Below are 24,489 nucleotides of genomic sequence, written 5' to 3'. Positions count from 1 at the left end.
ATGGGTAATGCAAAACATTTTTATATTAAAACAAATGCATATAATATTGAATAGAATATAAAATTTACATTACTTCTTAAGACAAAGTAAGAGACATCAAAGACATTTCAAGGTAAGCTACTCATGAGCTTCAGGCTGATTCCTAGACCCTGGGGAAGGAGACCTGCATGCTCAGTCGGATATCATGGGGAATGCTGCTTTGAAAGAGAAATCTGAGAAGCAGCAAATTAAGTGCTTACTCATTTGGCAACATCCTAGTGGGTTACTTAAATAAGTAAAACAACATGCTTTCTCATCTTGGAGCATTTTAACCTGCTTTTAAAAGTCCTGAGTAAATAGAAGCTTTATGCTTGAGTTGAAATTCATTGCCTCCTAAAGTGATTTTTTCCCTTCTATAAATGCTGTTAACATGCCTAACTGAGGGTATGACATGCGAGGTGGTCAATATCCTAAGAACCCTGTGAACTGCATCACCTGATATGAATTTACAAGTACACTTTCCAAGGGTGTTATAAGGAATGAAAAACAAACTACTCACCTTCTGCAACAAAAAGGAAACAAAACAAAAACTGAAGAACAGGAGTATATACAATTAGAACTATGTAATGATGTCATTTAGGGACTGGAAAACACTTAGCTTTTAGAGAAGGGGCTACTGCTGCAGCATTTGCTTTTCATATTTTAAATGATAACAAGAATTTCTTTGGGGGAAAAAAAGCCAGTATGCTTCTTTTCCAAATCTTGCTTATTCTCTATAATTGTCTTTTTTTTTTTTTTCCTGTTGACAACAATTTATTACTTTGCAATAACAGACTGAAGGTGTGGATGCTTCATGTAGAGATTTTGTAGGGTGATTTAGCAATGGATTGTCCTTTTTATAAAGTATGAGAGACAGGATTAATAAAAAATGCTTAGAAGCATATAATGGGAGGCAAATTCTGGTGGATACTGCTGAGTTTTTAGGGTGTACTAAAGAAAGGTCATTCATGACCTCCCATACAGTTTGCCTTACTATTCTTAAGTTTTACAGAATTATTTATCTTTCTTCTTGGGATTGTACTCTTCATTTTACAAAGCCTTGAATTAAGACCAAATCACATGACAATAGTTAGAAAAATGCAACTTGTTTTCCTGTTTAAGTAAAATAAAGAGTCTGGAGCAAAAATGTACAATTTCAGAATAACTAAAAGGGAATATTAGTGGTAAATTATGCTGTGCTGGGAAAAAGAACAAAAAAAGGCAGACACCAAATACCTCCATTTTCCCAAGAGTAAATGATTATTAAAAAAGCTTGCCACACTGTATAGAAATCAACATTCTCTCCCATAATTCTGTGCATCTGGGACTATAGAAATGTCACTGTCCCTGTCCCACATCTTCAAATTAACATTCTCAGGTCACAACAATAAGTCTTCCCAAAGGGGACCTTCCGGAAAAACAAGCTATTTCCTCGGCTCATATTTCCCTGGAAAACAAATAAATATAAATAAAATCTAGTGTGAAGATGAGATCAGCCAGTCCAAATCAGCAGAGATCCTTCTAGACCCGTGGTCGGCAAACTGCAGCTCGCGAGCCACATGCGGCTCTTTGGCCCCTTGAGTGTGGCTCTTCCACAAAATACCTCAGCCTGGGCGAGTCTATTTTGAAGAAGTGGCGTTAGAAGAAGTTTAAGTTTAAAAAATTTGGCTCTCAAAAGAAATTTCAATCGTTGTACTGTTGATATTTGGCTCTGTTGACTAATGAGTTTGCCGACCACTGTTCTAGACATGTTTCTGGGAGATGTAACTAAGTGGCTAGGACAAAACCAATGATCACTAAGAGTAGCAATTTATACTTTCTGACTCATGCTGAGCTTTTGTAGAACTAACTTCAATTTTGCCACATGGATAAGGCAAAACTTTCTTACTTATTTAGACAAAATTCCCAGTTTGGACTCTGGTTCTGACACTTGCTGGCTGGGCTATGAAATGAATCACTATATATAGAGTGCTGAGAACAGTCCTAACACTCAGTAAGTGCTAGCTTTTATTTATTTTTTAAAATACATGTCTTTATTGATTTTTTGATAGAGAAGAAGGGAGAGAGATATAAAAACATCAATGATGAGAGAGAATCATTGATCGACTGCCTCTGCACGGATTCTAGCCTGTAAACTGGGCATGTGCTCTGACAGGGAATGGAACTGTTACTTCCTGGTTCAGAGGTCAACACTCAACCACTGAACCACACTGGCCAGGTGCTTTTATTTATTTTTTAATGGAATGGTCAGGTCTCTAGGAAGTGGTTATACAATCTTATAATTAAAGTAGTAATGTGTGAGTTTAACTGAGTAGACTGTGAAGTTAGATAGCCTACACATAGATCCTGCTCTCCCAAATATAGGCCATGTAACCTTGAGTTACATAATTGGTATTATTTAACTGTTCAAAATCCCAGTTTTTCCATATGTAAAGTAGGATGATAGAAAATGGTTATTTTGCCCAGCCAGTGTGGCTCACGTGGGTGAGCATCATCCTAAGCACCAAGAGGTCACATGTCAGGGCACATGCCTACATTATGGGCTCTATCCCCAGTAGAGGGCATGCAGGAGGCAGATCTATGATACTCTCTCATCATTGATGTTTCTCTCTCCCCACCACCTCTCTCTGAAATTAATAAAAATATATTTAAAAACAAAATTATATAATAAAAACATACAGAAGAAAAGGAATTCTAGCCTGGATTCAAGGAGGGGCTTGTTGTGTATGCACACTGAGCATCAACAACTACAGTAGTACTGAGCTCTATGAACAAAGGCCTTTCTCACATGTATCACTAGTGCTATAATATAATGAAACAAAGAATTCTTCATATATTTTCTTCTACAATCCTATAAAAAGTGCTACCCACTCACACTGGCTAGTATGGCTAAGTGGGTTGGACCATTATCCTGTGCATTGAAAGGCTTCAGGTTCGATTCCCAGTGGGGGCACCTATGTGAGGCAACCAATTGATGTCTCTCTCACACATCAGTGTTTCTCTCTCTCCCCTCCTCTCTCTTAACTTAGTAAAAAAAACATATTTTTGGGTAAGGATTGAAAAAAAAAGTGCTTTCCACTCAAAAACAAGCCTTAAACTGATGGCAATTTTAAGTGGTCCTGTGTTAAATTTAGCACACAGCCATCCATTACTTTGGTTCCTAATAAGACTTTGCCTAGAATGATCAGGAATTTTTGGTTGCAGATGATATATCTCACAGCAATAACAAACAATAAATTGGAGTCAGAACAAAATGACACACTAACATGTTTAGGAGACATAACTAAATGACTAGGACAAAACCAGGACTAAGACTCTAGCAGCAAGAGACTAGGTCTATCAACATCATTGTGAACAAATAATGACATAAACAACTTCTCATTCCTCCGTTTACTCCTACCACACTGTAATAAAACACTTGAATACATAAGGAGATTCTGAGAAGTTACAAAAAGTGAAGTTGGAAAAAATATCTGAAATCAAGGCTATCATTTTCACAACCAGGATAAGCAAATACCCAGAGCCCGTTTGTAATTTGAATGTGATCACTCAAAAGGCATCTGGATCATATCCTGCTTCTTCATTACCGCTGCTGATTTCTAAGCAGCACATTTTACTACCCTGCCAGATGACATATGGAGCACTGTCAAGAGCACAGTAATTGGTAGCTAAAAGGTAAGCTACAAGAATTAACCTGGGATCCCAGAAACATTATTTAAGAAAACAAACAATAACAAAATAAAGTAAAATATATGGGGGGAGCGGGGGGAGGTGAAAGGGGGAAGGATAGGGCCAAGAGAGGAAGAGAGAATGAGAGAAGTACCTCTTTTTGTAGCATGCTCCAGCAATCTATCCAAGAAGTATATATTGGGGAGTAAGGAGGGCACCCACCAACAAGCCTGAAATAGAAATAAAGATGAGCTATTCAAGTTAATATTCACAAAACATTCTCTCAAGAGTCCAGTAAATCTTTGTCAAAATATTCTCCTGCCTAGAAGTTTCTTCTGAGAGGCAATTTTATTCTAATAAACTTCCCTTATATTTATATTTTGAATCAACGAATAAACACTTCAGTTATGTATTTTCTTTTTTTAAAATTTCTTTATTAAGGTATTACATATGTGTCCTTATTCCCCCATTACCCCCCACCTCCCATTCATGCCCCCACCCCCCTGTTGTGACCATTGATTAGGCTTACATGCATGCATATAAGTCCTTTGGTTGATCTCTCCCCCTTACCCCCACCCTCCCCTACCTTCCCTGAGGCTTGACGTTCTGATTGATGTTTCTCTGTCTCTGAAACTATTTTTGTTCACCAGTTTATGTTGTTCATTATATTCCACAAATGAGTGAGATCATGTGATATTTATCTTTCTCTGCCTGGCTTATTTCACTTAGCATAATGCTCTCCATCTCCATCCATGTTGTTGCAAATGGTAAGAACTCCTTCTTTTTTACCACAGTGTAGTATTCCATTGTGTAGATGTACCACAGTTTTTTAATCCACTCAGCTGCTGATGGGCACTTAGGCTGTTTCCAAATCTTAGCTAGGGTGAATTGTGCTGCTATGAACATAGGGGTGCATATATCCTTTCTGATTCGTGTTTCTAGTTTCTTGGGATATATTCCTAGAAGTGGGATCACTGGGTCAAATCGGAGTTCCATTTTTAGTTTTTTTGAGGAAATTCCATACTGTTCTCCACAGTGGCTGCACCAGTCTGCATTCCCACCAGCAGTGCACGAGGGTTCCTTTTTCTCCGCATCCTTGCGAGCACTTGTCATTTGTTGACTTGTTGATAATAGCCATTCTGACAGGTGTGAGATGGTACCACATTGTTGTTTTGATTTGCATCTCTCTGATGATTAGTGACTTTGAGCAGGTTTTCATATGTCTCTTGGCCTTCCTTCTGTCTTCTTTCGAAAAGTGTCTATTTAGGTCACTTGCCCATTTTTTGATTGGGTTGTTTATCTTCTTTTTGTTAAGCTGCATGAGTTCCCTGTAAATGTTGGAGATTAAACCCTTATCATTGATATCATTGGCAAATATGTTCTCCCATGCAGTGGGCTTTCTTGTTGTTTTATTGATGGTCTCCTTTGCTGTGCATAAGCTTTTAATTTTGATGTAGTCCCATTTGTTTATTTTCTCTTTAGTTTCCATTGCCCTAGGAGCAGTATCAGTGAAGAAATTGCTTCGGGATATGTCAGAGATTTTTCTGCCTGTGGATTCCTCTAGTAATTTTTATTGTTTCTCTTCGTATGTTTAAGTCCTTGATCCATTTTGAGTTTATTTTTTGTGTATGGTGTAAGTTGGTGGTCTAGTTTCATTTTTTTGCATGTATCTGTCCAATTTTCCCAATACCATTTATTGAAGAGACTGTCTTGACTCCATTGTATGTTCATGCCTCCTTTGTCAAATATTAATTGAGCGTAGTGATTTGGGTCGATTTCTGGGTTCTCTATTCTATTCCATTGATCTATATGTCTGTTCTTGTGCCAGTACCAGGCAGTTCTGAGAACAGTGGCTTTGTAATACAGTTTGAAATCCGGTATTGAGATCTCACCTACTTTGTTCTTCTTTCTCAGGATTGCTGTGGCTATTCGGGGTCTTTTTTTATTCCAGATGAATTTTCGGGGAGTTCTTTCTAGGTCTGTGAAATATGCCCTTGGTATTTTAATGGGGAGTGCATTGAATCTATAGATTGCTTTGGGTAGTATGGACATTTTAATGATGTTGATTCTACCAATCCATGAACATGGTATGTTCTTCCATCTGTTTATGTCTTCTATCTCTTTTTTTCAGTGTCCTGTAGTTTTCCGCATATAGATCTTTTACCTCCTTAGTTAAGTTTATTCCTAGGTATCTTAATTTTTTTGGTGCGATGGTAAATGGGATTGCTTTTTTAGTCTCTCTTTCTGTAATTTCACTATTGGTGTATAGAAATGCCATAGAATTCTTGGTGTTAATTTTGTATTCTGCTACATTGCCGAATTCATTTATTAAGTCTATTAGTTTTTTGATGGAGTCTTTCAGGTTTTTTATGTACAATATCATGTCATCTGCAAATAAGGACAGCTTTACTTTTTCTTTTCCAATTTGGATGCCTTTTATTTCTTCTTCTTGTCTAATTGCAATGGCTAATACTTCCAATACTATGTCGAACAGGAGTGGTGAGAGTGGGCATCCCTGTCTTGTTCCTGTTCTTAGGGGAAATGGTTTTAGTTTTTGCCCATTGAGTATGATGTCAGCTGTGGGTTTATCATATATAGCTTTTATTATGTTGAGGTATGATCCTTCTATTCCCACCTTGTTGAAAGTTTTTATCAAGAAAGGGTGTTGGATTTTGTCAAATGCTTTTTCTGCATCAATTGATATGACTATGTGATTTTTATCTCTCAATTTGTTTACGTGATGTATCACGTTTATTGATTTGTGGATATTGTACCATCCTTGCAGTCCTGGGATAAATCCTACTTGGTCATGGTGTATGATCTTTCTGATGTAGTGCTGGATCCAATTTGCTAGAATTTTGTTGAGGATTTTGGCATCTATGTTCATGAGGGATATTGGTCTGTAATTCTCTTTCATTGTGTTGTCTTTATCTGGTTTTGGTATTAGGGTGATGCTGGCTTCATAGAAGGAGCTTGGAAGTGTTCCTTCCTCTTGAATTTTTTGGAATAGTCTGAGGAGGATAGGTTTTAGTTATTCCTTGAGTGTTTGGTAAAACTCCCCTGTGAAGCCGTCTGGCCCCGGGCTTTTGTTTGCTGGAAGCTTTTTGATGACTGCTTCAATTTCTTCCATAGTTATTGGCCTATTGAGATGTTTAGATTCTTCCTGATTGAGTTTTGGAAGGTTATATTTTTCTAGGAATGGGTCCATTTCCTCCAGGTTGTCCAGTTTGTTGGAATAGAGTTGTTCGTAGTATTTTTTAATAATCCTTTGTATTTCGGTGGGGTCTTCAGTTATGTATTTTCTAAAACATCTAGGTTTTTAATTTGTTGAGATATGAAATTCTAGAACACAGTGCTCTCCACTCAAAATTATATAATTAAAGAGTAGGAAAATGGGATTTAAAAACTAAGTGGTGTTTAAAAGCACCTAAAGAGGAAACAGTGCCTCTCTTTTCCTCCCTGGCTGCCTGAAGATCAACCTTCATCATGAATGACACAGTAACTATATGGACTAGGAAGTTAATGACCAACAGACTACTTCAGCAGAAGCAAATGGTCATTGATGTCCTTCACTCTGGGAAGGCAACAGTACCCAAGACAGAAATTCGGGAAAAACTAGCTAAAATGTATAAGACCACACCTGATGTCATCTTTGTGTTTGGATTCAGAACCCACTTTGGTGGTGGTAAGACCACTGGCTTTGGCATGATCTATGATTCCTTGAATTACGCAAAGAAAAATGAACCCAAACAGACTTGCAAGACATGGCCTATATGAGAAGACGATGACCTCAAGAAAACAGAGAAAGGAATGCAAGAACTGAATGAAGAAAGTCAAGGGGACTGCAAAAGCCAATGTTGGTGCTGGCAAAAAGGAGTCAAGATTCTTCAGGACTTTATCTATGGTGATTATGCAGATTTTTCATGAAAGGATTAATAAACTAAACTTACATGTGAGGGGGAAATAAAAAAGGGCACCTAAATATGACAATGGATTTAACAGTGGTGACTACATGCTCTTACTCAGGTATAATCACTTCCTCTCCAAGAATTATAAGGAATAAACACACTTAACTCATCCTTCAAGTATGCTCTGGGCTAAAATATGGCAGCTACTCTACAAATCACAAAGCAAACAGAATGTAACATGATATGAAATACTAGAGGCCCAATGCATGAAATTTGTGCAAGGGTAGGCCTTCCTTCCCCTGGCTGCTAGCACTGGCTTCCCTCCAGCTGCTGGCACCTGGGACCTGGGCTTCCCTCCTTGATCGATCCCCCTGCAGAGGGAGGCCCTGCCCACCCACCTCAGCGCAGCCCTCCGGGTAGTGTGGGCCTCCCTCTTTGGGGTGATCATGGAGTTCCCCCTCAATTGATCACCCGCTGGCCGGTGGCCTTGGCCTCCCTCTGCAGGGCGATCGTGGAGCAAAGCGGGGGGTGGGGGGGGGGGGAGGCCCTGACCAATCGCATTGCACCTGCCTTGGCTGTCCTGGCGCCAGTGCGTGTTATAGTGTGGTCGTCTAGGCAGTCGTTCTGCTGTTTGGCCGTTCGGCCGATTTGCATATTATGCTTTTATTATTATAGATGACAACTGTGCTCAAAACTCTATACAGCTTTCCAGTTGCTATCTTGTTAGAAAACAATGACATGCATGTCTAATGGTATATTGTATCAGGTACTGTATTGGAGCAGAATTCTCCTGAATCAAATCAAGAGGCAAAATCTGGTCCAACTCGGTATAGTCACCTGGCATCTAGAAGATTGAACTCAGTGGTATCCATCCAGTACCACACCACACCCATCCTTCCTGACCAATACACTGAAAGGTTAAGAAACTTCCCATGGACCAAATTCCCCATTTTTCTTTCTTTAAAACTCACTTTCTCCTAGGAAAAAACAGGTACAGGTTGTCATTTAATCCCTGATATACCTGTTGTAACTTTCAAGAAAAAGAGGGTAAAGATTTAAAATAATGGAAAGATGTGAAAAAAGAATAATTTGGTAATTATCTGGTCCTTTTTGGAATAGGGCCTATACTGGCAAGTGCATATTATAGTATATAAGTACTTGAGGAATATTATCTATGCTTTTCCTTATTCCAAAAAAAGGATATGAGGTGGCCACTTATAATATAAACTAGAGGCCCGATGCACAAAATTCATGCAAGAGTAGGCCTTCCTTCCCCTGACTGCTGGCACCGACTTCCCTCTGGTAGGCACCTGGGACCCGGGCTGGTTCCCTCCTCCTGCCACCAGCAGGCACCCGGGGCCCAGGTTGGCTTCCCTCGGGCTGCCCGCAGGCACCCGGAGCCTGGGCTGACATGATGTAAGCCTGGCTTCCCTCCGGCCCCGGCTTCATCAGGAAAGTTGTCCAGAATGATATCCAGTCTAATTAGCTTATTACCCTTTTATTATTATAGATTAATGCCACTGCTAATACATGGGACATAAAGAGAAAAAAAATTGGAAATCTAGTAATAGCATCAACTGTACTTTTCTCCCTGACATTTCCACCAGGACCGCTCTGCTTGTCAAGCACACAGCAGCCAACTCCCAGGAGAAGAAATGCAAAGCACTTACCCACAGTTGTTGACAGCCATGAGATTAGAGACAAGCACAAAGGGATAGGTCAACATACTGGCAAAAAACTGTAAAACAGTAAAACAACAGCTAAGTTATTAGGTCATCAGTCTCCTTTCATCTCTTCTTTCTTCTCCCTTAAAGTCCTAGCGCCTCTGTGGTCAATACTCCAATACTGGTTTTGCTTTTTCAGTATTCCAGGAAAGACTAAATGACAAAATTTTCAGCTTGAGATGCTTCCTTCCCTTAATATACCATTATAGCTAACATTTTAACTAAAGGCCAGAAGAATTCTCTTATTTTGTGATTGAGTCCTCATTCAAAACTGAACTAGTATTTAAGAGAAAAAGCAAATCCTATATAATAAAGAGGGAATATGCTAATTGACCATCACTCCGTCACAAAGATGGCTGTACGCACAGCTGAGGCCAAGTTCCCATAAGGAGCCTTAACGAGCAATCAGCAGGGACCTGAGGCTACGCCCTCCCCCGCCCTTGTGGGGCTTGACAGGGGACCTCAGGTCTCATCCCCCACCCGGCAGGGCTTGACGAGGGACCTCAGGCCACACCCCCCGCCCCAGTGCCAGGCCAGGGGACTGGAGGCCATGCCCCCCCGCCCGGCAGGGCTTGATGGGGGCCTCAAGGTGCACCCCCAGTGCTGGGTCAGGGGAACTCAGGCTGTGCCCCCGCCCAGCAGGGCTTGATGGGGGACCTGAGGCTGTGCCCCCCTCCTGGTGCTGGGTGGGGGACCTGAGGCTGTGCCCCCCACCCAGCAGGGCTTGACAGGGGAATCTCATGCCATGTCCCCCACCTGGCGAGGCTTGATGGAGGACCTCAAGGCATGCCCCCTGCCCCGGTCTGGGCTGGGGGACCTCAGGCCACGTCCCCCATCCTGGCACCAGGCCAGGGGACCTGAGGCTACGCCCCCTGCTTGGCAGGGCTTGACAAGGGTGGGACTGGCCTGGTCTGGATCTAGCCCAATTGGGGGGGGGCCGGGTCTGGGTCTCATGCGATTTTGAGGTGCATGTGGGTGGGCAGGGACTTGACTCTGGGTCCCATGGTGTGCCCCACACTCTGACAAGAGGAAGGTTTTCATATACATTTTACTAATTTTCTTTCATCTCTGACACTTCTATTATAGAGAAAGGGCAAATAGCAATATTAAATTATTTCCTCTAATTAATCCCCTTTTAATGTGCACGAATTTCATGCACCGGATCACTAGTATATAAATACAATTTCAAAACACCCCTGAAGATAGTAAGAAAACATGCTCAGCCGGTGTGCTCAGGGGTTGAACAATGACATATAAACCAGGAGGTAACAGTTTGATTCCTGGTCAGGGCACATGCCCAAATTGTGGGCTCAATCCCCATTGTGGGGCATGCAGGAGGCAGCCAATAAATGATTCTTTCTCATCATTCATGTTTCTATCTGTCCCTCTCCCTTCCTTTCTGAAATCAATAAAGATATACTTTTTAAAAAAGGAAAGAATCATGAGCAGCCTTCCAAAAACAATGAAAATGACTTCAGCCCTAACTGGTTTGGCTCAGTAGGCTGAAAGGTCACAGGTTCAATTCCAGTCAAGGGCCTGTACCTTGGTTGTGGGCACATCCCCAGTAGGAGGTGTGCAAGAGGCAGCTGATCGATGTTTCTCTCTCATTGATATTTCTAGCTCTCTATCCCTCTCCCTTCCTCTCTGTAAAAAATCAATAAAACATATTTAAAAAGCGAAAAAAAAAAAAAAAAAGAAAAAAGAAAATGACTTCAGAAGTCAACTACTGGAAGGCTCCATATGATTAAAGTGGGTGCCTTCTCCACGGTAAGATCAATGGGCTGCAGGGAGAAGCAGCCCTGAGAATCAGGGAAAGCTGTGATGAGAATGCCCACATCCCTCTCCTGAAAGCTGAACACCAAACCATGTGGGCTTGTTATCACTGGTACTGTTATGTAGGAACTCTGGGCTCTTCTTAGCTCTGACAAACATTAACAAATCTGACTTTCCTGGGAAACATCTGGTTGCTTTAAAGCAGTGATAATACAGGCCAAATTAAAACACACACACACACACAATTCCTAGAAGGTTAAAAGGATTTAAAAAAACAGCAACTCACTCCTGTGACAGCTTGGGAATAACTCTTCATTTCATTCATGGTAGAAACCTAAAACAGGAAGGAAGCCTTTATTAAAATGAATAAGATGAAGTTGATATTAACAGATAGTTGTCCCCAACCATATCCATATATTCTATCTCTAAATTATCAGTTTTACAGCTTGAAAATTAATTTTGAACATGAAAACATAAAATACTGATTATGAACATAAAAAGACAGTGGTCAAAATGATGAATCTGATTCAAAATTAACAGATAAATTCACAGTAGATGAATTTATAAGATGGCTTAGGAACAAATTTAACAGCCTGAGGATTTCAAAAGAAAATGAGATTGGTAACCTTTCCCCATGTCCTAGAAATAGTCTCCAGAAATTCCTTTTACGGTATACCTCTATGTGCACCCAGCTCTGTCCCAGATGCTTTGGAGACCAGTCTCTGTACTCAAGAAGCCTACAACATGGATTTAGTCCTATTCCTGGGTCTGTTCTATTTTCTACCATGTTAAGGGGCTGCTTGTGTACAAAGAGGCCCACAACTACTGAAGTGGAGGAAACATTACTTCTAGGAAAGGCTGACTCCCCAAACCTTCCAGACTGAGGTTTCTAGAAAGCCCAATACAGGAGTTACCTTAACATTTCAGTTTAGACAAAACACATTGAATAACTATAAAACAGTCCTGCTTCATGGTGGCCTCTACAATTAGCTATCAATAAAGAAGTGATCCTTGCAGCAAAACCAGGGATAAATCTCTTGGGCTTACTCTGCTACACTTAGGACTTTTTAGGTACATTTCTCTATGGTAAATACACTGAGTGGCCAGATTATTATGATCTCTGAACACATAATAATCTGGCCACTCAGTGTATATCCTATATAATAAAAGGCTAATATGCAATTGTCCCCTCGACCAGGAGTTCGACCAGCAGGCAGGCCGGCCAACCGCCCATGTCCCCTCCCCCTGGCCAGGCTGGCCGGACCCCACCCATGCACGAATTCATGTACCCGGCCTCTGAGTGGCCAGATTATTATGCATTCAGAGATCATAATAATCCGGCCACTCAGTGTAGTATGGGTCATCCCATGAGCCTTTGAAAACTTAACTAATGTTTAGCTACATAATGATGAGTCTGGCACATAACAAACTGCCATCTTACTTTTTTTTTTTTTTTTAACATTGTATCACACTGGCCAGGCAATGACAATGTTTTGTTTTTGTTTTTTTTAAATATATTTTATTGATTTTTTACAGAGAGGAAGGGAGAGGGATAGAGAGCTAGAAACATCGATGAGAGAGAAACATCGATCAGCTGCCTCCTGCATGCCCCCCACTGGGGATGTGCCCGCAACCAAGGCACATGCCCCCGACCGGAATCGAACCCGGGACCCCCGAGTCCGCAGGCTGACGCTCTATCCACTGAGCCAAACCGGTTTTGGCTGCCATCTTACTTGTTAAAGCTAACTTAGCTGCCGAGCGAATATAATCAAGTCAGCACTAGCACATCTCATCAAGGTCACAACCTACCCCACTGTCCAGTGCATAGGTATTGACGAGGTAGGCCAGTGAGTTACAGAGCCACAAAGAAATGATGTCACCTAAGAGGCGAGGAATAAGACCCCTACATGGAGAAACAATAAAAATAAGAATCAAGAAGTGTGATCAATAAGAAGATAATCCAAACACTTCCCAAAGAATTAGAGATTTCAAAACATTCTAGAGAATGGAAAAGACATCGAATACCAGAATCTAGCCCTCATTTTAGTTGATACAATTGTACTTGAAGCAAATCTCTAATGACTTTCATTCCTATTTTGAAAATGTAGGTCAGCCATACTCCTCTAAGCTATGGCCAATGGCTCACCTTACTATTAACAACTACTTTGGAGAAGAGACTTAAATACTGTTTTTGCTAAACTATATTTTATACTCAAAGTTGGCAGGGCAAAAGATGAAAAAAATTACAAAATGAGAATGATCCAAACACAGGTATAGGTAAAAAAAACCCATGTTTTGAGAGTCTCAAGTGATCTTTGTGGGGGAGCGTGGAATAGTGGGACAAACATTAGTCTACAGACGGAAGACCAGATTCAAGTGTCACATCTATCACATCAGCTATACAACCAGCATCAAATGAACTTCCCAGAGCATCCATTTAAAAAAATATATCTAAAATGAGAATAATATGGCTGTTCTGCCCATTTCCCAGAGTACTTATGACATATGAATAAAATCAATTATGTAGAAACACTCTGAAAATTAAAAAGGACCATTTACTTAATAATGCAGTTTTTACTATTAATTACAAAAAAAGAGAGTAGGAACCTTAAATTCTTTCAAAGTAAATTCAAGGGAATTGATACACCCTTGCAAAAACGTATTCTCTCAGGATACATGTTAGATGATTTCCCTTTTTTTCAAAAATTAATTTTCCTTATTTCCACTTACAAAAATCACACACACAAATCAGCGATTTACTCACGCAAAAAATCCTATCATGCCCTCTTCCCGATAGATGGTTACTATGGAGTCACAAAGTCCACTAGGAAAGAGGTAAAATACATTAATATTCTTTTAAAGCTATTTTTTAAATATCCAATTATCATTTCTGACAAAGTCAAATTCCCTCCACCCCCACCCCCCTTTCTATCACTCTCACTCTGCAAAGGCGGTTGAATTTGGGCACAGAACTGAAGATATTACTAATACCTAAGGATATTGTCACAGTGTGAATTTTGGCTTCAGTGGCTCTGTAACTTATGAGGTCCCAGGTAGGCTCCTAAACCTGCCTGGGCCATTTTCTACTACTTTCTGGTTTTTGTGCAGATCAAATGATATAAGGTATATGAACTGTTCTATAAACACTAAGGCAACATAACAATGTAAAGCACTATTATTCTAATACATTGGTTTCAATAGATCTCCTTGAATACTTGAAAACAAAAACACTTACCAGTACTTGGATTCTCTGCCAATGAATTGTACCATGGATCTCAGAGTGATCACTACAGAACACAGAAAAAAAAAATTTTAAAACTACACCGAGATAAATTTTGATAGCCCTGAAAAAAAAAAAAAAAGAAAGAAAAGGTTTTCCCACCTAAAGCCACTTTGCTTTCTGGATAAATTGGATAAAAGCCAAAACATGAAGCGAACAAAAACATGCAGGCAAGGCACTTTACTGAAATCCCATGCCAACCATCTAAGCAGTCAGGAGAGATCATGTTATAGAAGAGAAGAAGGCAGATTTCAGTTATCAATTGCAAACATACCATGGAAGGGATGTGTGATGAGGGTAGCAGCAGAACGAGCCATCATCTCTCGTGTTGTCTAGAAACAATCAACACACACTTCTGAAATCTAAATAAATGACACTCAAATTCCTGTGAGAAGTAATGTGGGTGGATATTGTAGAATAAGAAAGTGAGCGATCAGCATCCCTGCCCTGAAGTCAGGAAGAATAAGTAATTTAAATAATTACAATATAACACACCATCACTGTATCATACCTTTCATTCCCCAATTTCAATGTTATAGTTACTGCTTAAAATTTCTCGGCAAAGATTTATTATCTTCTCAATTTTTCAGATAAGAAAAACAAAAGTAAAGAAACAGGGAGGGCTTGGCCAGTGTGGCTCAGTGGTGGATCGTCGACCTATGAACCAGGAGGTCACGGTTTGATTAGTGGTCAGGGCACATGTCCGGGTTGTGGGCTCAATCCCCAGTGAGGGATGTGCAGGAGGCAGCCGGATCGATGAGTGTCTCTCATCACTGATGTTTCTATCTCTCTCTCCCACTTTCTTCCTCTCTGAAATCAATAAAATAAAAATAAATACATAAATAAAAATTAAAGAAACAGGGAGAGTCACCAGCAGTCACTGAGCTGGAATAAAAACTCTGAGGCCTAGCCGAAACCGGTTTGGCTCCGTGGATAGAGCGTCGGCCTGCGGACTCGGGGGTCCCGGGTTCGATTCCGGTCAAGGGCATGTACCTTGGTTACGGGCACATCCCCAGTGGTAGGTGTGCAGGAGGCAGCTGATCGATGTTTCTCTCTCATCGATGTTTCTGGCTCTCTATCCCTCTCCTTTCCTCTCTCTGTAAAATATCAATAAAATATATTTAAAAAAAACCCAAAAAACAAAACAAACAAACAAACAAACAAAAAAACTCTGAGGCCTGTATTCAGATTATTAAGTGGCTCTCTCATTGTGAGTGATTTCAGAGACTGATAACTATGCTAGACAAATGTGAGGCTCTATTTTATCTGTACCAACATCTCTGAGAAAACAAAACTTTAATTTGTTTTTTTACTACAATCCCATAACCCTGCAGTATCTTAGAGCTGCTATATTTATCCTAGTTTATCTTTCTTTTTACAGGACTCCATATAAAGGTAGTAAAGAAAGCTAAATTACAATACTTGGAGGCAGTTATAAACAGAGCAGGTCAGTTATTCATTTTTGCATGTAAACATTATCTTCAGTCACTAAGTTAAGACATTCCTCACTCCTATTCCAGCGGTAATACTGAAAAAAATCCTATGAGACAGGATGGGTAACTAAAGTTAAGAAAAGACAAAATACCTACCTCTACTTTTAAGGAAATTCACTCCAAAGAAAACCAAGTTGATTCATCTGACGTCTAGACCCACAGTAAGGTTTTGGAATATATATTTTAGATGGCAGCATTTACTAGAAAATTGTGATCTTACTAAAGACAATTAGACAATGTAAAGACTAAGAAATAAGAGTAGTTACGAAAGCCATAAATATTAAGTCAGGAATGAAACAGACTCCAATGGCAGAGATTTAGAGTGGGAAATGGGTGATGAGGAATCTTCCAAAGTCAGAATAATGTTGCAAAAGCATTTCTGGATATATAATATCCAACACACAAAGGGCCTGGCCACCATTTTAACAACTCTGTACCAGAGAATTTTAACTCTACTCTTTTAGTAGAAACCTCTTCAATTTTAAAGATGAAATGAGTGACAAAATTAAGTTTCCTTGAAATGTACATATTCGAAACAGCACGCAATGCTTTTCTTCTCTCTTTTTTTAAATGTTATATATATATTAAAGACCAAATTACATTGAAGGTTTAATTCCATTTGGAACAGACACTGCACAGACAGGCCTGATGATCCTGATCCTACAACTGCCACACTGCACATCCTGTGATTTAGGGAAATAGCATAGGACATAATTCATCTCTTACCTCCTTGATAACTTGGTCGAAGGAAGATGGGACTTCTTTCGGTACATTTCCTGGTCCTAACTCCTGGAAATCAAATAAAAGACATATCTTGATGGTTTTAAATAGAACTGTTAAATAGGAGGTCACCCTGTATGCCAACATTCACTGAGATGAAAGGGAGACTGTCTGCTTGCCCCTTCCCCTAAAGAGGACCAAAGAAGAATAACTTGCAATGGAAATGGGCCCATGCATACAAATCAGTTCCCACATACCTCAACCTTGTCATTCTCCTGGTAATGCTGAAAAGGAAGAGAAAAGAAAGGATGATAAGGGCTGTCACAGTGTCACTGAGAGAGGACATAAAATCAAAATTCTTATTGGTAGAAAATATAACGTTGGTTTTTTTTGGCTGTAAATTTCCCATTAACTTCTAATTTTTAACTAGTCAATTATAAATAAGTAGCTCTAAGACAATTTTGTTGCTAAGTTTAACATATTGGTCCACTAAAGGGACAAGCAAATGCTCAAGAAAACTCTCATCTAAAAGGAGAAAAAGGAAAACAAAACAAAAATCTAAGAACATCATTTACTAAACATACATTTAACAAAAAACAAATTGGTTAAAAACATAGCCTAGGACTAAGGCCATGGAAAAAAACCTCCTGTCTTTCACAGAGAAAAGCAGGACCAATACCAAATTAGGGCAAGACTCTTTTCTTCACTGTACAAAAGAACAGAGAACTGGTGCTAAGTCTGAATAGCTGAAATCGCCTCACATTGTTTTTTCTATCTCTTTCCAAAACAAGCAAGAGAGACTTTTTTTTTCTACCAGGGAAGAGAACATGAATACTGATGGAGCTCAGACTATATTGAAAGAGGAAATAGTATTTGTGGGATATTTCAGAAATAAAAGATGGGCTAGGTGAAATGAAAGACTCAGACAATTAAGCTCCTAGTCACACCAGATTAAAAAAACAGGCAACACTTTATCTTGTAAAAAGAATTATGTTTTTAAAGATCAGAGGCAAGAGAACAAAGATCAAGATTAAACAAAATAGTGTTTTTGGTCAAATTAGGGGTCTTTGACTAGAATTAATTGTAATAGTTCCGGGCATGTTTAAAAATTCTCACTCATTTCTAGACTTTGCTTTTTATTCCATTAGTAAAATTTTCTGCCTGTCACGTCTACATTATTCCAAACAGATTTCAGTTTAACTCTTGTTCAGATATATAGAACTCTTTCTTAAAAAGTTTAACAGTTGCATCAACCCTGAATTGGTGTGTCTTCTTGACTGCATAAGCTGTTTTTGATACTAAATGTAGTACCAATCCCTTTATTTTCATTTGACTACACGTGAAACACATATTCCAATGGATATTTGGATACCTCAAGTTTGTCCTACTTTCCTTTTACATAAAGGAACTTGGTTTCAAGCAGTAATTTCATTTTGCTCTCAGTCTATACCTAAACCTCTTTGACTACATGACAATTGCCTTTGTGTATGTGAATCTCATTTAGGTAACAGCAACACTTTCACTGAGCCCAGAGTAGGGTGTGACTAGAAAAGAAACAGTAATCAATCCACAAAAAAACATTAATACTCCACCATTCTGACCCATAGACCCCGGAACTGGGCTTCTAAATTCAGTCCACAGGCACAACAACAGGAATAGCATAAAGAGTCCGGCTGGCATGGCTCAGTGGTTGAGCATGGACCTATGAGGAGGTCACAGTTCAATTCCCAGTCAGGGTACATGCCCAGGTTGCAGGCTCAATCCCCAGTAGGGGGCATGCAGGAGGCAGCCGATCAATGATTCTCTCTCATCATTGATGTTCCTCCCTCCCTCCCTCCTTCCCTCCCCGCCCTTCCTTCATCTCTGAAATAAATAAAAATATATATTAAAAAAAAAAGAATAGCATAAATAATACTAAAATAACTGGAGGGTGAAATAGTTTCCATGTGAGAAACTGACTGAAAAACCTCTCCAATTCAAATCAAGGCTGAAAAGCACTTAAAATCTAAGCCAATTAGATCATGCAACTATTTAACAAAATCATGATTTGCTGATCGGATGATAAAACATTAGAACTGGGGCAATGTTAAAGCCTAAAAAATTACAAGGAGGATTATACTGAGTACTATTTAAATAAGCCGTTAGTAGATATTTGGAATTTAGCACATCTGATACATTATAGGTTGAAAGTATTATACAGATTTGGTTAGCATACACTACTATATTTTTTGAGTTATAACACAGAGTATTAACACACTCTTGGTGCCAGTAGAAGACAGAATAATTCACTAGAAAAAAAACATTAATTTTGCATTCTCAACATACTAATGCTGAATAACCTTTCCAGGGACTGTTTTAAATGATACAAAATTTGTATTCATAACACTTTTATAAGTAGAGCAAAGGGCAATGCTGTTTCACCTACATTGTAATGGTGCAACTGAGAAACCAGTACAATTAATATTATATGCTTTAGCATTTGAAGTTAAAAGAAGCTGGTAAAACAAAGGATCACTAAAAAAGAAATAAATGTAACTTTGATGTTTTCAAAAACATTATGAAACATCTTAAACATACAGAAAAATTAAGAAAACAATTCAGCTTTATATCCACCACCAAAGTTAAATAGATGTTAACATTTTGCCCCTTTTGCTTAAGATCTCTTGCCTTCTTAAACTAAAATGCCACAGATATAGCTAAATTCCACCCTTACCTCTTCTCCCTTCCCAAAAGTAACCACTATCCTGCAGTTGAATACTTTAGTGAGGTTTTAAAACAAACTTTCAAATTTATGCAAATATAACAAATTTATGCAGATATAGAAACAGTGTACAAAATACAAATGTACAATGTAACAAGTAATCAAAAGGCAATATCCATATAGCTATGATAGGTCAAGAAAAATCATTTGCGTGCTCGCTTCGGCAGCACATATACTAAAATTGGAACGATACAGAGAAGATTAGCATGGCCCCTGCGCAAGGATGACACGCAAATTCGTGAAGCGTTCCATATTTAAAAAAAAAAAAAAAAAAAAGAAAAATCATTTGCATTACCTCAAAACCCTATGCAAGGTCCCTCTTCCTCTCTTTCTCCCCACAAATAAGTATTATCCTGATTTTTATGTTGATCTTGTTAAAAAAAATAAAATTGCAACAGAAAGCATTTTACTAGGGATTACTCCAGAAATAAGAGGAAAATAACTTCAGAAAGAGTTATGTTTCAATCAGCTTTCCTTCTTCAAAGAAAGGAAAATCAGCTATACAGGAGATCAAATAAGTGTATTTAATTTTTGCTTGAACAACAGGTTCAGCCCTAGACAGTTTGGCTCAGTGGACAGAACATGGTCCAAGGACTGAAGAGTCCCAGGTTCAATTCTGGTCAAGGGCAGACTACAGACTCGATCCTCGACCCTGTTTGGGGTGCATGCGAGAGGCAACCAATCGATGTGTCTCTCTCACATCAATGTTTCTCTCTCTCTCTCTGTCTCTCCCCGTCCCTTCCACTCTCTCTAAAAATGAATGGAACAATATCCTCAGGTGAGGAAAAGAACAACAGGTTCAGAGGAAGAAGGTTGTATAAACAAAGATCAATAACTTCATTTCACACAAATTCCCTTTGCTTCCCAAGATAGAATTAAGAATGGGTATTTCATGTAAATGTTTTTAAAGAAGAAAAGCCATGGCTTATAAATATATATTTGGAATATATAAGTAGGACAAACTGCATAAAAGATAATCTAAATCTGTAGGAAGATTATCTGAATTTTCTTCTTACCTGTAAAACTTTGCCATGGACCACAGTTCCGAGAACTCCTGAACACAGCCTTGGAGTTAATCCTGTGAACAACCCACGCTTCCCATCGATGCTCGCAATGTGCTGAGCTAAGAACACAAGTCAGAAATTTAAATTCTATTGAAGGAAAGGGCTACATAGAAAATTTTTTTTTTTTTTTTAGGTTACATAGAAATTTCAAGGAAACATGCTTTCTAACAATTTTTTTCAGTAACTCCTGCCTGTCATGATCCTCAATGTCATCCAATTCCAAATAAATCAAAAACACTTACCATAACAAAAGAGACCAGGAAGCTGACATACTTGCCGCCCAAAAATATTTCGTCCAATTGTTGGAGGAAGAGGTTCATATCCCACCTTTGAAAACAAGAGAATGCATATATCACTACTAAGCAATATTCCCCTGATGCCTTGGTTGAAAGGTCTTGAATTAAGAACAAAATTAGGGTTAATATTTAACACAAGTTAAAATGCAGTGTATGTTTTCCAAGGCAACGATGAAGCATCATCCTTGACAGTTTTTTGTTTTGTCGTTTGATAAGACTGGTTTCAATGAACTCCAAGTTTTCTTTTGGCTCAAATTCTGTAAGGCAAGCTATTTAGCTGAGATACACTAATATCAAACTGAAAATAGAAAAAGGGAACTTTTGTGCTAGGAAAGCAAATATTTACTGAAAAGGCTCAAAAATATTTTCTGAAGAAAATCTAACACATTTCATATGTTTGGACAAAATGAGAAGACTAAGCTATCAAGTTCATATTTGGTTAGCAAGACGAAACACTCAAAAAGCAAATGCAAAGACAGCTGGATAATTCACTTGGGGAATAATTAGAAGCTATGTTAAACAGCAGACTGTCATTAACAACCAAATGAAGGCCATTTTAGAGTTAATGATTATCATCTTATTTCTACAATATATTCTTTTTAGTGTTTGAGAGAATGAAAACGCTGTATGACATGGTTTGGGCTCTACTGCTGTGATTCTTAACCTGCTCAATTAAATAACTCCTGATGGAGCTTTCAGAAAGTGTAACTATGCAACTATTTTTAAAAACTGTGTATTTGGGAATTTTACCATAACCCCTGAGACACTTGGCAACACGTAGATTTTGTGTAATTAGGATTAAGGATATTCAAGTTTTTGAGGCAAAAGCTTTGAATGTCACTAGAAAACTACATTCTGGAAAAGTACTGAGCAATGGACTCATACCAGATTTATTGTAAAATGCTGTCATCGGAGATACCATCTGGCCACAAACCTGTCAACTCTGGTTTAGATGACATAGTATACATTCCAATCCAAGTCTTTTTGTTCTGGGTTTAAATAACTTATTTTACAATAGTGTTTTACATATAGAATCCAAATCCACACGGGTCAACTCAGCAAAACATCATTTGGTTTAGCATCAACTTAAGAATAAGAAATGTGGTCCTTCCTCCCTAGTGTCTTGCATATATTTTTTGTTGTTGTTAATTCTCACCCCGGAGACTATTTTCCCATTGATTTTTAGAGAGAGTGGAAGGGAAGGGGAGACAGAGAGAGAGAAACATAGATGTGAGAGAGACATCAATTCGTTGTCTCCGCACTCACCCCAACCAGGGCCGGAGATCGGGCCTGCAACCGAAACACTTGCCCTGGGACAGAATGAACCGGGACCCTTCAGTCCGCGGGCAGATGCTCTACCCACTGAGCCAAACCAGCTAGGGCGTGTCTTGCATATTTTTGACAGAAAGGTAGACTTCTTTTTTTTTTAAAGATAATTGTTTCTTATTGATTTCAGAGAGGAAGAGATTGGGAGAGAGAGAAACATCAACGATGAGAGAGAATCATTGATCCCCTGCCTCCTGCACGCCCCACTGTGCCCTGACCGGAACCCAACCGTGACCTCCTGGGTCCCAGGGGGAGGTCAACCATTGAGGCACACTGGCCGGCCGAAAGGGAGACTTCTAAAAGCGTCCATTCCCTGGCACAATGCATGATGTAAGTATGTCAACTCTCACCAAAGGCAAGCTCTGTGAGTTCCCTCCCATCACAGGGAAATTAAAAAGGCAACTGATAATACCACCTAACTTTATCATCAGCTAAAACCTGGCCTACTTGCCTGTGAATATTAATACCTTTTAATAATTATTTTATAGCACACTGAAAACTAACGTATGTTTCAACTCGCTAAAACTCTTCCTGCTGAACTGATTTCCAGCTCAGAAGTGATTTCAGCGTCAGGAGCCACATGGGCGGCTGCGGTCGAGGGTGCTCGGGGACCCTCCCGCAGGTTCCTGGGGTCCCTTCATTATCCCCGCTGAAAGGGCTCCTGTGTTTATCTGGACATCTGGGGCTAAAATCTCGGAACAGAAGACCGGCAGTAACAGTAGTCAAAAAGGAAAAGTAATTCTAATAAAATGTTAGCTCTCCTCTAATTTCAAATTTTAACAGAATTGCGTGTCTTGCGTCTGGGCAGGGTAAGGAGGGAATACTCATTTCAGAGAGGCGAGGGGGTGGGTTGGGAAAACCCTCGGTGACAAGCGGCCGAGATCAAGCTCAGGAGAGAAAATACAAAGTTCAGAGGAGCCACCGGGCAGGGCAGGGCGGCAGTTGGCGACGGGGACGGAGCGGGCCTCGCCTCCTGGCAGAGAAGCGGAGCCCCCGAAGGTCCACAGCCGCAGAAGGACGGCGGGCGGTGGAAGCTGTCCCTGCGGGGCAGGACGGGGCAGCAGAGTAGCATCTCGGGCGGCAGAAGGCCCGGGAAGGCTGGAGCCGGCCCTCCGTCGCCGCGGGCAGCGGCAACCGAAGAGGGAGCCGGGCGGGGAAGGGAATGGCGACGACTCGTACCTGGATGAGCACCTTCACGTACATGAGCGGCTGGGACAAGATGGTGAGACCGGAGCCCAGGAGCACCTGACTGGCCGCGTCCGCCATGATGGCACCCGCGGACGGACGGACAGACCTAGCCACCTAGCGACCAAGCCGGTGCCGGATCACTGGCCCGCCCGCGGCGCGCGCGCACGCACACACAGCGGCGCGCGCCTCTCCCCCAGGCCCCGCCCACCGCGCCGCCCCGAGAAACGGCTGGCGCTCGCGCGCCCGCGCAAGAGTCTGGGCGGGGCCTATGGGCCTGGTACGCATGCGTTTTGTAGTGGGATCCGCGCCCTCCACTAGGAACGGCAGTTTCTCCTGCGCCTGCGCAGGCCGGAAGCGCCCGGAAGCAGAAGAATGGGCGTGGCAATGGGGTGTGTGTGACCCTGACAGCTAAGGCAAGGTCAGAAGAAAAATAATGGGAAGGATTCCTCGTTATGACTCGCCTCTGCAGTTGGCATTTGGGCATCAGCAACATAAGGTCCAAAGGGTATTCAACGTCAGAATAAAAAAAAATCTAATGGCCAAAAAAAACTCAGGTTGCTATTCATGCATTCATTCAATTAATGCTAACTTCTCGGAAATGCTTTCTCTGATCTTTCTGTAAATTTACCTCCCTCTTATTTCCTACCACAGCGTCCTGTAGCACATATCGTTGTAATTTATGTTTGTCTTCTCCACACTACAATGTAAACTCCTGAGTTCAGGAACTTTCAGCCTGTTTTCATTTTGTATATTGAGCCTGGCACATACCAGGTGCTCATGAATGAACAAATACTTCAGTGCCCATCAGAGTACAGGCTTTTAGAAGCAAAAAGAAAAAGACATTGTCCTTACTCCTTCAGCCCCAACCCATATGTTCTGTATCAAACAACACTTAGTGAGACGAAGTGGGGCACAGAGAATGAAATGCCAAGAAGATTTGTATTAGATCCTGACTTTATTTTCTTTTCTGGCTTTCTTTAGTATCAAAGTGATTCAGAAGTCATTTTCTCTTTTTTTGTTTTCAGATTTTGTATTGAAATTTAAGAGTAACACTAATACCTACCTCTCAGGGTTATTGAGCATTAAGTGAAATTGTGTATAGGATAAGATCTTTTAAAAACTGTATATTAAAAAACAAATGTTAGTTTTGATTAATATTGTCCTGTACTCAGCACAGTGCTAGGTGATAGGGGGAGGCAGTTTACAGAACAGGAAGGAGCTTGGTCTTTAAAGTTCAATGGACCTGCTCCAAAGTCATCCTCTACCAGT

The 24,489-nt window shown here is 40.1% G+C and overlaps 1 protein-coding gene and 1 pseudogene across 2 annotated transcripts; one reads left to right on the top strand and one right to left on the bottom strand.

The window, feature by feature from the left end:
* Positions 1-758: 758 nt before the first annotated feature.
* Positions 759-23,431, bottom strand: MTCH2 (mitochondrial carrier 2). The gene is made up of 13 exons (XM_080641466.1): positions 23,212-23,431; positions 20,653-20,737; positions 20,363-20,469; positions 16,843-16,869; positions 16,592-16,654; positions 14,647-14,704; positions 14,328-14,379; positions 13,857-13,916; positions 12,902-12,995; positions 11,379-11,426; positions 9,266-9,333; positions 3,842-3,917; positions 759-1,465 (listed from the first exon to the last, which is right to left on the bottom strand). The coding sequence occupies exons 1-13, from the start codon at positions 23,296-23,298 to the stop codon at positions 1,379-1,381; spliced, it is 912 nt and encodes a 303-aa protein (XP_080497592.1). The 5' UTR covers positions 23,299-23,431; the 3' UTR covers positions 759-1,378.
* LOC308257764 (small ribosomal subunit protein eS24-like) lies at positions 7,174-7,654 on the top strand (annotated as a pseudogene). Its single transcript has one exon. The product of its transcript is annotated as a small ribosomal subunit protein eS24-like (transcript).
* Positions 23,432-24,489: the final 1,058 nt, after the last annotated feature.

The sequence above is a fragment of the Plecotus auritus genome (assembly GCF_963455305.1).
Source record: "Plecotus auritus genome assembly, chromosome: 9".
Classification (NCBI taxonomy): Eukaryota; Metazoa; Chordata; class Mammalia; order Chiroptera; family Vespertilionidae; genus Plecotus; species Plecotus auritus.
The sequence above is the reverse complement of the archived record's forward strand: the minus strand, read 5'-3'. Positions and strand labels throughout refer to the sequence as shown.